Source organism: Typha angustifolia, chromosome 12, assembly GCF_048772165.1.
Source record: "Typha angustifolia cultivar Huaian chromosome 12, ASM4877216v1, whole genome shotgun sequence".
NCBI classification, from domain to species: domain Eukaryota; kingdom Viridiplantae; phylum Streptophyta; class Magnoliopsida; order Poales; family Typhaceae; genus Typha; species Typha angustifolia.
In genome coordinates this window covers 10,782,113-10,797,045 of record NC_133250.1, presented here as the reverse complement: position 1 = coordinate 10,797,045, position 14,933 = coordinate 10,782,113, and the positions used below count along the sequence as shown (strand labels likewise).

Below are 14,933 nucleotides of genomic sequence, written 5' to 3'. Positions count from 1 at the left end.
TTTATTGGGTGTTGGGTGTAGTTGCATTGGGTTTTTCCCGTGAACAAGTTATATGAAAGACTTGTTCCACTGGACCAGATTACGTGTGCTATAAGGTTTTCCTCTTGTTTATTCTTGCTTTTTGTCACCAAATGACAAAAAGTTTGACCAGATCACAGCAATGCATCAGACCCACAGCAAGGACAAGTCATTACAATCCTGGATCAGGTCAGTACCAGCTCTCCTGGGCTTGTTTTGTTTGAAACCATGTGACTACTTGCCCATTTGTAACATGGTTCACATCTTGGTGAAGAATTTTGATGATATTATGTCACAATCCTAGGCATCCTCTTCCTCGTTATCGTTAGGAAGAGGAGAGTTTAAGGTAGTATAATTATTCTTCCTATAGGAAGTATGGGATGAGAGATCGACATTTGAGAAGATGATCTACCTGCAAGATTTAGCCTCTGCTGATTCTGTGGGGTTTGGACTGCAAGAAGCAGTGGGTTCTTTAAGCACCAGAGCATTCGACTGTGATATAAGTATGTAACCACAAATGACAAGTGGGATAAACAGAGACAGGAAATAGAGATGTCATCCAATTCTAAAGCCCATTTTGTTGGCTGATCAGATATCTGGTAAGATTGATAGCATAGAAATTTTAACGGAAAAATCTAACGGATAACTACTGAAAGCGATGTTCGTCATTTTTACATAGTTAAATGGGCTAATGTGTTAAGAAGTCTAGATGTAATTATCTCGGAATTTATTCCAATTCTTAGCCTTCGAGTCAGCACTATCCTTACTTGCATATTAATGAAATGATGTTAGTGTCTGAAGTGGACTGTAGAACAAAGATTATGTGCAGTAATTGCACAAGGGGTTTTGCTTTCTAGCAGTGAACTTTGGGTGAATTAGGGCAACAGTCTTTAAGGATCATATTGGCCCTTCTCTTGCAAACCAGGCCTAGCACAAGCACAGTAGAAGAAGCAGTTCATGGGAGTCTTGGAAACTAATTCCATGAACTTGAGTTAAATGCATAGAGAAAGAGTGTGACCAACATGTGAATGGAGGGTCCCCCTCTTCCCTCCATTGCATGTGAAAGAAAGAAACAAGAGAAGAAGACAGCTTTATGTTTACTGGTAAACATAGTATGCACTGTTCTGCAGTAAAGGCGACGTTGCAAACATAAGATTTTTACTATTGTTATCAAATAGTATGTGAATTGAATACAACTGAAGAACATAAATCAGTTATCCATCCTTTTCAATGTGGCAACTGACAAAGAAGTCTGACATATTAACTGTAGGAGGGTGTAACATAATGCTTTTTAACTAGCCTTACTTACCATAGATCAAGGTCATCTTATATTATCTTTTACAATAGAATTTGCAGATGAACTTTGAAAATTGCTCTTAAGTTAGATCTTGTTGTATCTATTATACCCATGCGACCATGCCCAGTTATATCCTCTTGTTTCTCAATATTCCCTGTCTATCTCCTCTCATTCTCATGATTAGACCTCTAAAGATTGGAATTCCCTTCCTCTCCATGAGTAAGGGAACTAGAAGAGTGGTGCACCTAAGGGAGAAGAAGAAGGTGGAGGAGGTAGCTCCTTATCTAGTTCTAAGGAAACTTAGGAAGCTCAAGAGTATAGTTCCGATGCGCGAAATGCAGACATAGAAGCATTGCTTTATACGACAACCGATTACATTTCCTTTCTAGAGATGCAAGTGAATGTTCTAAAGGCTCTCTCAGATTTCTATGGTTTGTAGAATAATTATCTCTCAGTATCTATCAATGTCTTAAAGAAGGACCTTGCTTGGTTCTCAGTTTCTTTTGCATGTATTACATATATACAAAATTTGAGAAGAGAATCAACTGACTGTTCTTATATGCAACTAACAGAGATATAGGTTGGCAAATAGTTAGATCAATTGGTCTATCAAGTTTACTGAATGTCTTGCCAATCTGAAGAGGATTGCGGTCGACTTCTTGAATTCCACCCTACAATTTTTGCAAGCAAATAGAAGAGAAAAATGGAATAAGGAGAATACTGCCCGAGTCATTGCAGTCTGCATGCTGGAGTTAGATAACCAGCTTGCATAGTCTATCTTTTGCTCAAGTATTTAGTGGTTTCCCAGTTTTAGTGCTTCTAGTTTGTGGTGTGTCCTCAGGAAGCAATAATCCATAGTGTTAAAAGTAGCCTTCTTTTGGTTTCAGCAATGGAATTTTAGACATGTATTGTAAGTTATCAAATGAGAGATGACATAATTAATTATGACTGGGCAATTTAACCATGGCGTACTTAGAACATTAACAATGGTTTTTTATTCAAATTGAGATTGAATGTGTTAATGTGTGGAAGTAAAAGTCATGAAGATTTACAAGTGGCTAATGGTTGGCTTCTTATATAAGATATATATACTGACATAATAAAACTTATCCAACTCAAATCATCTTGTAGCATTGTAGGACATCTCTGGTACTGTTAAGCATAATTTGAGAAACATGTTCTGTTAGGCATGCAAGAAGCTGACAAGACTCCCCTGTTTCAAGGGGAAGTAATATTAGAAAGAGTAATTTAAAGGGCAATTTGGCTTTTGATTTCAAAACGAGCTACCTTTTCTAAATCAGCACTATATGGAAAACACACACATAAGGACTAAAAGATACATCCAAAGTCCCTGATTAGTGTGACAAAACTTCCAAGAAGTACCCAGATTTAGGGCATGAAATGTTTAAAGGGTCTCTTGTACTCCAAATCTTCAATGATTCCTTGCTTATGGCTGTATGCCTTTGCTGAGACAGAGGAGCCCATCCATGTGTCCACATGTTTAGGGCACCCTAATAGGAACATATGATTATAGTCAGCTCCAAGAAACATAGTACAATGTGTAACATATGTAGCATTCACTGGATGAACTTATGCATAAGTCTATCATATGCTCATATTAGTTTAGGTGCTCATGCAATCCATCATTTTCTTGGAGACCGTGCTCCTAAAATAGTGCAAAGAACTTGATACTAATCCATTGTTGTCTTGGAAGCAAATCAATGTGCTGCACTTGTGACCAAGATCAGAAAGAACTGGAGGATTTCATGACAATCTATCTATATGTGGAGTTGTTCATCTTTCCCTGTTCCTTGTCTCCAATTGATGACCATTGTAAAGAAACTTGCTATGCTTTATGTATTTTATCAACTTCTCCATTATTTTCATGTTAGCATAGCTCAAATGGGGCACAATGATAATGCCTTACATCTATACAAGCACCACATTGCATTAATATCCTAGACGAGAAGGATAAGTAATCATTCAAAAGAAGAAAAATATATATAAAGATCATAGAGAGAGTCTAAGGGTAAGAAAGGCATAGCAATGAGTCTCATGTGGAGCTCCAGAGACCATAAACCCCTATGTGGACACCATGTGATCTTACACTCTTCTTTGCTCAAGGCCAACCATGGTAGAAGAAAAAAAAGAGAAAGTAATAGACCCCACAGCCATTACCATGTTTCCTAGATCCTGCCAATCCATCTTTCCCACCACTCAATTGTGAGGGAAGGGAGGAGGAGTAAATATATTATATAACATCAATATACATCCATCATTTTGTCAACTTCAAACCCCAGAGACTGTACTTATTCAACTTTCTATTATGAAATAGAGTTAAATATATTTTATTCCTCTAGATTTTGGTTCAAAATTATTTTGCCCATGTAAATTTTGTTTTGTATTATTATGCATCCTTAATTAATATGACAAAATGACTTAAAATAACCTTGTTTTAATTTTATAAAAAAAATCAATTTTAAGAAAAAAATTTAAGAGTGACTTAGTAATACAAAATATAGATTCAGAGGATAAGATGATTCATGTTCCAATAAATTTTAAGGTCTTTTAGGATAAAGTTTGGGCAAATTAATTTTAGTCCAAAACAAAGGAAGGTTAAAATATATTTAATCTTATATAATATCATAAAGTGGAGGGGCTTTTCAAAGGATACATAATCTAATTAAAAGTTCCTCTAAGTACATAGAAGTTTCAAAGCCTTTGTAAGTCCTTAGAGGTTGACATAATTCTAAACATATGATCAGGATATATTGGAGCTCCATTTCTTTTTTGGTGATCAAGTGGGTCTTTTGAGCACCATGTGGATGCATGTGCTCTGTCTCTTCCCAAGGAGCCAGCCAGCTTCTTAACCCCTTATCAATGACCCAAAAACTTCTTCAATCTTTTATTTCTTTATCTTTGATTTTTTTCACTCCATCCTCTTCCAAAAGATTTTGTTATGCTTTGAAAGATTACTTCAAACTTGGATTCCAAATGCATATAATTTCAGTACAACCATTGCAGATTAGAGATCAAACCCTCTGTTTTCCTTTGGAAGGCAACAAATTTGCAGTTCAAGGTTAGATGATAAATAAGCTGAAACTGTTTCTAAAACTTTTTTTATCAATTGCTGAAAGATTTGGCAATCCATCATAAAGATTGCCAAAGAAATTGAAAAGATTTTTTTATGGATTTCTTTTCCCATCAGACATCACATCATCAAATATGTCAGATGGAAAAGAAAATATTTGATTGATGTGATGTTCAGTGACTAGTTTGTATAGAAGAAAAGAATTGGAAATTAAGAGAAATAAAAAAAAGGGAGAAAGTGGATAGATTTATTAGACTTTAGTTGAGATAAATCCACATGCAACAGTTTAGGCCACATGCAGTGCTCTTGAGCAGAACCAACTTTTGACTTCTTCCTATATAAGCTACTTTGCCCTCTCTCTCTCTCTCTCTCTCTCTCTCTCTCTCTCTCTCTCTCTCTCTATATATATATATATATATATACAAATTAAGCAAAGCAACCTTTCTTCTTCTTACCTAGCATTCCAAATCACAGGTTCACAACCATGCAAAGTACAACCAAATTCAGGCAGGCCTTCTTCAAGCACATGATCTTTGGTCTCCAACTAGCTAGCTTGTCATCCAAGAGCATGGGTGTCCAGAAAAGAAAGAATGCCATCAAGCTCTCAGCCAATGCTGCCATGGCATTAGCAAGAGGCAGCACTAAATGGACTCATGCCCTCATCACTGACCTCTCAAAGGAGGAGCAAAACCAAGCCCTCTTGAGGTCCATCCTAGGGAAGAAGTATGGGAGTTTACCAAACACCTCTTACAAGATCCAAAGAAGCAAGAGGATCTTGAGGAGGTCCTATAGGTGGTGCAACGAAAGGAGAAGGAATTTTGTACATGCATCCAATGGTTTGCCAACAAGTGTACTGGCTAGGAATGTGGTGAAGAGAAGGACCCAAGTGCTGAAAAGGCTTATTCCAGGTGGTGAGTCCTTGCATGGATTCTCTTTACTAAATGAGGCTGTAGACTATGTTGTCTCCCTTCAAGCGCAGGTGGATCTAATGCAATGTCTCTTGAAAGCCACTGCTGTTTCAAAGTGCTGGTATATAGCATAAACTTTAGTTTTCAAGTAATCAAGTATACTTTGGATGAATATTGTCTTCTTACTATTGTTTTTGTTTTAATAAACAGAGAAGCTTCATTTGGTGGAAAAATCAGGGAACTTCTCAACCAGGGGAAGTGTTTTCTTAATACAAAGATCAAGGCCTCTCATGGATTACAGTGTAAGTGTAACATGCAAAGGATGTTATCTGTGGTTGAGTTCCTAAGCATGCTATCTCCGCAAAATATGGTAGCAGTGTAGAAGGGCTCTAACAGAAAAAACTGGAGGAGACCCATCTGATGTGGTGTAAATTTTTGGTTGTTCTTATCGAATGAATATTGTATTGCTTTCATCTTTTTCACTTCCAAATTGAAAGTTGCCATTGTCAGACTTGAATCTTTAATAACTACCAAAGTCTACCCTCATGCATATGAAATTAATATCCTAGTGGAAAGAAAGGTCCCCATGTATCAAAATATGAATGTGATGGAAAGATGTGTCAGAATGTGTGAAATTGTTTACTGTTAGGGGGGGGAGGGGGATAAAAAGAAGTTATTTTCACCATGCTGTCTCCTTTATCTTTCCTCAGTTTCCTTAAAGGAAAAATAAAAAGGTGATACACGATTTAACTTTTAAGAAAGGTCTGAAAATGGCCCTTGAAAGGAACATCAGCCTATCCATAATAAGCTTTACAGTAGGAATACCAAACTCACTTTATACCAACCGTCTACAGGAGCATCTCTCATAGTCATAGCAACAATATGATTCTTCTGCAAGTTATTACAGCTCAAGTGGCCTATGTGCCTCATGTAACTTTAAATCTTTAAATTTACCTTTATGAGACAAAAAAATCGATCAAGTTGCTAGATCTAAAACCATTTGTCTGTCCATGATATAATCCACAGAAAATATAGCGATACTGCCAATTTTTCTGACGTGTTCCAAGTTCAATCCAGAAATAATATGTGATAAGACTCATAGAGCTTATATGGTCGAACATATTTATCTAATTTAGCCATTTACATTCTTTTTGGCAGCTATTATTTCAGTTGAGCATATACTCAGGCACCTGTTGAAATCAACATATTAGTTCATTAATTTGGTCTGATCAAGTCAATTAATTGTTTTACTCGAGTTATGATATGTATTGTGAAACTGAGTTCGACTTGAGTTAATCAAGTTACATTAGTTGATCGAGTTTGTATTTGAGTCAGTCTAAGATTTGTTTTTGTAAATATGTGGAGTGTAACCTTAATTTTATTATGACGGATTATTTGTTTGCCATCCCCTATCTCTTTCTATCTCTATTTCTAAGCATTGGCCACCCTCCTTCCACCTCCCTCCTTTGCAACCGTGTCACTATCTTCTACTGGTTCGGTCTCTACTAGCCTCTAGCCTCCTTCTCTTCCCTCTATCTCTTCCTCAAACCATACTCTCTAATCTCCATTAAAAAAGTAAGTTAATTTCTGCACTTATCCGACCATTAAGGGCAACTAAGATGCAACCGATCCAAGTAGATTCAACTACGATAATTTAGCTTGTATCAGTACGAAGATAGAAAATTGTGAAGATCAAATAGCAGAACATATTAAAGATATATATTACTTCATGACACTTAAATCAAATAGCAATTGTAGTAAGGCAATCTATTCTCTACAAAGGCAACAGTTGGGAATAATTAGACTTGGGGCAACTGAACTAGTGCTTAGACTGTCCACAGAATGAGCCAATCTGTAATGGGGACAAACACAACAAAACCAGTCTGGAGAATGATTTATGTAATACAAGCAAATTATATGCAGAGGGATCCCTGAGAAATGGAAGAAATTTGAATGGCATTGAGTTATCTTATTGTCTATTTAAGATTGTATCGTCGCTATTGGCGGCCAACTTTTCTGTGATAATCCTCATGCATTGCCTGTTCTGCCAGTTTTGGTTAGTTGTCCGGCAACTGAACTCGTTATAGCATAGTGAGCTGGAATTCATCAGTATGTTGCAATAAGTCTTAACTGTATAAGGACAACACTGAAGCAGATAATAAGCCAACATAGTTGCAGCACAGTTTGAACAAGACAATGCAGTCATAATCAAATCTAGCTGCCTCTTTAACTAACAGAAAGAATTTGAATGAAATTTTGGCAAATACCAATGGATTGTTTTGGGTTTTGACATTAAGAGTGTACTCCTTGAAGTGGAATTTTAACTCTAACAGTGGATTAGTTTGTCCTGCACTATCTTGTGGAGCTGTCATTATGATTCTCACCAATATCAGCAAGTAAGTAAGGATCATTCACTGCGGCTTGAAACCGTAAGAAGTAATTCTAAGAATTGCAAACCGTAAAAAACTTAGTTATCGTAGAAAACCACAAGGATCTTTATAATAGCTGCAAATCTCAGGGGAGGTCTATGATAAAAACTGAAATCGAATAAAGGAATAAATGCAGACTGATTTTGAAGTCATGTTCAGTGTGACCAAACTAGCCAACTACTTCTAGAGTTAAGTTTGTTTTATAAGCATTGAATAGAGGAATAAATGCAGACTGATTTGAAGTCATGTTCGGTGTGAACAAACTAACCAACTACTTCTAGAGTTAAGTTTGTTTTATAAGCATTTGACTTGTATTCTATGAGAAGAGAAGAAGTAGGTCTTAGGTCTGCTAATGCCTCCGTATTACACCTTCTTTCTACTTATGAACTCAATTATTATCTGTCTTGCAGTTAGTCTTGCAGTTAGGAGTTGACAGCTCCAACAACAAAAGAATTTGTCAATTCACTCTCCACAAAATGAATAAATGCTGAAGCATATGTTTTGACAAACTGTTTGAGTTACCACATACTCAAGTTAAGTAATTTCTTGCTCTTAGATCAGTTGTAAATAATACTCCGAAAAGTTCAGACTTACGTTCAGCTCCAGATGTGTTCAGTTTCAGCGTGTCCGAAGATTAGAATAGTTCTGGATAAGATTTATGAGATTTTTGATAAAACTCTGGTGCATTAAATGATCAAGAAAATTAAGATGACATGCTTAGTCATAATTTTATAGGTTCATCTTATCTGAACTTCTTATGGAGAAGCCACAGAGATATTATCTTTCTTAGAAAACATGATTAATAAAATGTATGGTAGAGGAGTGTGTCTTGACATCTGAAGGTCTGTAGACAATTTGGCAAAACACAACATGAACAAGGCAACAAACTGTGCCTAATCTGAAACCAATATATTATGGTTTAGTAATAATTAAAGTTGAGATGTTGCTTGATGTCATTAATTATTATCCTACACTTTGTCCACGGAATGTTTGAATTTGTCAAGGATTTGGACTAAACTTCAAATTAATGACCTGGCCCACTTGAGGAACCAACTACTGCATTCAAGTGATGATATTGAAAAATAATTCAACAAACAACTACTTCAATAATGGCTCCTGCATCAAAGTAAGCATGACAGGAGCCGAAGCCAACATCAAAATCTTAAGCTAATATCCTGCTACAAAATTACATCTTTGGTATTCTAATCATATGTTCATAAAATAGACTTGGTTTAACCACTCTCTTCCTAATTTAACGTGCTAATTGCAATAGGGTCAGAAACATTAGATAGACATTCTAATTTAATAGAATTGGAACCAATAACTTAATTTGAGCTACTTATTTCTCAGAATACGAAACTGCCAATAGACATTCTAAAGACCATTATTCACATGATTGATCACAACTTTCTATTAAACTCTTATCTCGCTAATTAAAGCTTTCTGGCACAACTGGAGTTACCTCTACCCATCAAAACGCAAAACTGAATTGGGGTCAATCCTAATCCTTTCTCTCTCTCTCACACACACATGCTCTGTTGCTGTTAAACTTACTTGCACTCCAATTATCGTCATCATCAAATTATTTGTGAAGTCTCCTGGTGGCATTCATCATCGGAAGTAGTATTGTTTGATAAATATAAAGCCACTAGCATGGCTGGTATTCATTACTTCCTATTTAGATAGATAGTATGCACTCCTTGAACAAATCCTAGCGAGCTTTAGGATTTAGAAGTCTTGTGAAGTACACGAAAAAGATGTGTAGATAATCTGAAGTCTTGTCTAAGTATATCTCCTTATCTAAATGCTTATCTATAATCGTAAGATTACGTGACGCCTTATGGTAGTATCAGAATAACTTAGACTTGACATGTAAGAAATTGAAATAATATTTTTAAAACTAAAGAAATGTTAGAAGGTATGTTGATGAGGTAGATCAGCTAACCTGCTATGTTTTTAAGAGGTATTTCTCAGTCAACTCTAGATACAAGGACCACCGTGTTCAAGATTTTATTCTCAATTTAATTGTGTCAGCTTTCTAACTGGAATACACACATCTTGCAGAAGAACTCGTTTATAAGAACTTTTACTAATATCTGATCTAATCTTTTATTTTGTAGAAAATAGGCAGCATTTATGTTATCTTCCTTAACTAAGACAGCTTACCTGTTCTAACTGATCTTCTTGTGAGTGGCCGGCATTTATATCTATATTTAATTTCACTGTTTCGTGAGGTGATCGAACTTTTTAGCAATGCATATTCTCAAATTGCATCAACAAGTGACTGGTTGGATGTGATTCAAGCTCTCAATCTCTGAAGGCCCTACACTGAAAAAGAAAGAGAGAAAAAAGAAGTGGCAGATATATAAATACACTATTATTTGTTCATAAGTGCAAAAATTTTTATCCATTAAGCACAATTTGTTCTTGGTCGCTACAGTAGGATAAGCTAATGTAATGCTGATTTATTCCAAAATTAAAAAAGATATACTAAAACGACAAGTTGAAGGCATTATAGACATCTAGGCCAATCATCCGCGCGAAAAGAAAAACCCGATAATACCGGTTTGGTGAGATTTATTTACTCTAGTTAGGAGGTCAAAACAAGAATAATATAAGGCATTAAGACTCCCTGATCAAGAAACCAAGTGGAGACTAAGATGGTAGGTTATTCCTACATAAATTAGGTGGCCAATATAATTTCAAGAAAAAAATAGCAGCCACTAAGGCCAGCTATGTGTGTGATATGTATGAACTGGGGAGAAGATCTTCCTCTTAATTCACACAGAAGGGTATCTTGGGTGTCACCCTCGTGATATGTTGACTGACAAGCCTACGTCGAAGAGTAGTGAATGTGAGGTGCAATTTTTAATGCTTGTGATCTTAAGATGGTCAGCACCATTCGTATGGGCTTTTGCTACATTGAGTCAAGACAAAGCAATAAGAAAAGTTACTCTTCTTTCTTCATTCTATATATCTATTGTCCATCTCCTTTTCATATACGTTACCTCTAACGCACATACACATTATATAAAGAGTGAACTACTCATTTCACAAGACAAGAAAGCTATCTGTCTCAGGGTGGAAGAAGAAGAAATGGCTCCTCCTTTGTCTTCGTGGCCTTGGGATAGCTTTGGCAAATACAAGGCATGGAGTTCTTTGCATGTGACTATACCACTAGGTTACATATGGCAAGGCTAAATGGATAAGTATCTGATTCAGTTGTTGGTTTTGAGTGCAGTATCTCTTATATGGGCCTCTTGTAGCCAAGGCTGTGCACTCATGGAGAGAAGGGATAGTAGAGACTTGGTACCTTCACCTCTTAATCCTCTGTGGCCTAAGAGGACTAGTTCACCAGCTCTGGTTCTCCTTCAGCAACATGCTCTTCTTAACTCGGCGACGCAGGGTGATCAAAGATGGCGTCGACTTCAAGCAGATCGACGAAGAGTGGGACTGGTAGACCACTGCATGCATTTCATCGAACACCTTTAGCTTGGGACCAAAGTTGTTATGTATTTGATCAAATCTTAACTTTATCTCTCTCTCAATCTCTCTCCTCCAGGGATAACTTTCTCATCCTGCAAGCTTTCATTGGAGTCATGTTCTTGAATATAATGCCATCCTTGGGCGACCTCCCACTCTGGGACATAAGAGGATGCATTGTTGCTCTAATCCTCCATGTGGGTCTCTCGGAGCCACTGTTCTATTTGGTGCATAGATGCTTACATAAAGGTTTTCTCTTCACTCATTACCATAGGATTCACCACTCCTCTGCAGTTCTGCAGCCCTTCACAGGTATAGAGAACTAAACACCACCACCATCCTTTTGAAATGATGCACTGTTGTGTAATCCTCTTAATTTTTGTTTTCTTTGATATGGTTAGCTGGATTTGCTACACCTTTAGAGCACATCATTCTGACATTGGTAATGGGTGGTCCAATTCTTGGAGCCTTCTTGATTGGATCTGGTTCTATTGGCTTGCTATATAGCCACATCATCATATTTGACTTCATGAGGTGCATGGGTCATAGCAATGTGGAGGTGTTCCATCATAAGGTGTTTGAGGCCATTCCAGTGCTTAAATACCTCATTTATAGCCCTGTGTGAGTGACCATACTTTTGCTCACACTTGTTCACATGCATATATCATATATGTAGTTATATTTCATAATCTATAACCAAATATATATGGATGTGGACATTCATAAAATGAACATGATTCTAGTGCTAAAAAGGTAGAAATTTATTGGCACTGCTGGATTTTTCATGCTACTGGGATCAAATTTTCTTTGTCAAAACTCATGCATTTACCTGCATACTTGGGCTAAAACACTGAGAAATGTGCAATTGAAGTAGCTGTTTGTGTATGCAGGTATCACACCCTTCATCACAAGGAGAAGAACTCCAACTTCTGCCTCTTTATGCCTCTGTTTGATGCATTGGGAGGGACACTCAATGTCAAGTCCTGGGAGTTGCAGAAGGAGATAAGTTCAGGTATCAGGGAACTTGGCATACATGAATAAAAAGAAGCTCTAAATTGCAGTGAACAGTTCTCAGCCACTAAGCTGATCAATTGAAAGATTATGATTCTAACTTATTCATAACCTGAAATTTGATCATAGCATAGATTACTTAAAAAACTCTCGACTGCATCTATCCTATAACCATTGGTTACAGAAGATTACTTTTAGTTGGTGTTCATCTTATGCTTGTTTTTTACACAGTACATAACGAAAATTATGCCATGCTGCTGATCTAGGTAAAAATGACCAAGTTCCTGATTTTGTATTCCTCGCTCATGTGGTCGACGTAATCTCCTCCCTGCATGTGCCATTCATCTTTCGATCAGTCAGCTCAATGCCATTTGCAGCTAACCTATTTCTACTGTCACTTTGGCCTGGTGCTTTCGTATGCATGCTCCTCATGTGGGCTTTGTCCAAGACCTTCTTGGTCACCTTCTACAACCTAAGGGGTAGACTGCATCAAACATGGACAGTTCCTAGATATGGATTTCAGGTTTGTGGTTGATTCCTTATGCCTTTATATAACTTCCTTGATGAATGCTTGCAAGTTATAGCTTATAACTACTGGTTTACGATTATCATACGCTCGATCGCAGTATTTCTTGCCATTTGCTAGAGATGGCATCAATGCACAGATCGAGCTAGCGATACTAAGAGCAGATAAGATTGGAGTCAAGGTACTTAGTCTTGCAGCATTAAACAAGGTTAGTTAAGACTTAAGAGACCAACTTGTTACTATGCTCTAAAATCTTGTGATATGTGATTGTCATTTATCATGATATAAGTAGCTAAGAGGAATACAAGTTTAAAGTAATAGTAAGAATACCTTTTGTTACAGAATGAAGCACTAAATGGAGGTGGAACTCTCTTTGTAAACAAGCACCCAGATCTGAGAGTGAGAGTGGTCCATGGAAACACCTTAACAGCAGCAGTTATCCTCAATGAAATCCCAAGCAATGTGCAAGAAGTCTTCCTCACTGGAGCTACATCCAAGCTTGGAAGAGCCATTGCTCTGTACCTTTGCAGGAAAAAGATCAAAGTCTTGGTAAGAACACTCATTTGAATCACCACTTTGTATATATATATATGTGTGTGTGTGTGTGTCTGATCAATGATACTTTGCAGATGTTGACTCTATCAGCAGAAAGATTTCAAAATATTCAGAAGGAAGCCCCTGCAGAGTATCAACAGTATCTTGCACAAGTTACAAAGTATCAAGCAGCAAAAAATTGCAAGGTATGTACATCAGCTAGCACAATCAATTTCATGATCTTGATGAAATTAAATTCTAACAAAAATAATCTTATTAGATATGGCTTGTTGGAAAATGGTTGTCGCCGAGGGAGCAGAGGTGGGCCCCACCGGGCACGCACTTCCACCAATTCGTCGTCCCTCCAATCATCAGCTTCAGAAGAGACTGCACCTATGGAAAGCTGGCTGCCATGAAGCTCCCTAAGGATGTCCAAGGACTAGGAGTATGTGAGGTGAACACACTCTCTTACCCCTCCATTAACTTCTTCTATTGAGGTCCAGATGAATACATAAATTGACTAAATACATGTGCTACTCTTTTCTGATGCAATGGAACAGTACACAGTGGATCGCGGTGTCGTCCACGCTTGTCATGCCGGTGGCGTCGTCCATTGCCTGGAAGGCTGGACGCACCACGAGGTCGGTGCTATCGATGTCGACCGGATTGATATTGTCTGGAATGCTGCAATGAAGCATGGACTAATACCAGTGTGAGGAACAAGCATTTGAAGAAGAAAACAGAAAAGTAGCTCTCAAGTAGGGGTATATATATATATATACATACATATATTTGTACTGGAAAATGAAGAATTACTTATTACATTTGTTGCAGAAGAGTATGCTTGATGCTACCATCACAAGTATCGCATGCTGTAGCCCAATCTCGCTTGTTACAACTTATATACATGTATTAAAATTGTATGCAAATTGCATATCTTTCTCTCTCTGAGTTTAAGCTCCAGATAACACAATACTGATGTTTCTCTGTTCAAAATGCAGAGAAGGACGAACAGTTACTTTTTAAAAAAGAGTAGGTTTAAACTTGATTATTTTTGTTAAAATAAGGAAAATAAAATAAAATTGCAAAAGAAGTAGAACAGACTAGCATGAGAGAAGAGTAGGTGAATGAAAAGGAGAAAAGGACAGCTATGCTTTCGTTCATTTTGTTAACACTACATGTCTGCAATCTCTTTTGTGCCCAATGATTAGTTCTCTCTGAAGATGAGCAGTTGAACAATGAACAGTTTGGGCTTAATCAGAACACTCTGTTCTTGTTCTCAATGATTATGACGTCAAAGATTCTCTATAATGACAGAAACACCCCTGCATATATTTGTTGGTGTGTATGGACATAGTTGTTGTAATTTACTTATAATTGCTCTGTCAAACTCGGTAAATATCACTTCCCCTTAGTTTGAGCATTACAATAAGACAGTAGAAATATCTCCACTCGGCAAATAATACTCTGCCCGCTGAATGCTAAATAAGGTACAACACTTCACAGTGCTTAATAATGGGGACCTGGTATGCCGCATAATCACTCAATAATCTACTTATTATCTTCTTAAGAAGCTCATTTGCTGTTCTCGTTTATCACTGCCCTGCTTCTCCCCAATCACCATCAGAAATATCCC

At 37.1% G+C, this 14,933-nt stretch overlaps 1 protein-coding gene across 1 annotated transcript; it reads left to right on the top strand.

Annotated features, from left to right (window-relative positions):
• The first annotated feature begins 10,732 nt into the window (after positions 1-10,732).
• On the top strand, positions 10,733-14,226 carry LOC140772093 (very-long-chain aldehyde decarbonylase GL1-2-like). The gene is made up of 11 exons (XM_073113987.1): positions 10,733-10,890; positions 10,985-11,199; positions 11,306-11,538; positions 11,628-11,847; positions 12,117-12,238; positions 12,504-12,760; positions 12,864-12,971; positions 13,106-13,312; positions 13,393-13,503; positions 13,578-13,751; positions 13,858-14,226. Exons 1-11 carry the CDS (start codon positions 10,840-10,842, stop codon positions 14,011-14,013), a joined length of 1,854 nt encoding a protein of 617 aa, XP_072970088.1. The 5' UTR covers positions 10,733-10,839; the 3' UTR covers positions 14,014-14,226.
• Positions 14,227-14,933: the final 707 nt, after the last annotated feature.

What these genes read in the sequence shown, in the direction of transcription:
- LOC140772093 (XM_073113987.1), top strand. Translation starts at nt 10,840, where the DNA reads ATGGCTCCTCCTTTGTCTTCGTGGCCTTGGGATAGCTTTGGCAAATAC. An exon ending in GCAGAAGGAGATAAGTTCAG is followed by an intron (nt 12,239 to 12,503) that starts GTATCAGGGAAC and finishes CTGCTGATCTAG; the next exon opens with GTAAAAATGACCAAGTTCCT. An exon ending in TTCCTAGATATGGATTTCAG is followed by an intron (nt 12,761 to 12,863) that starts GTTTGTGGTTGA and finishes GCTCGATCGCAG; the next exon opens with TATTTCTTGCCATTTGCTAG.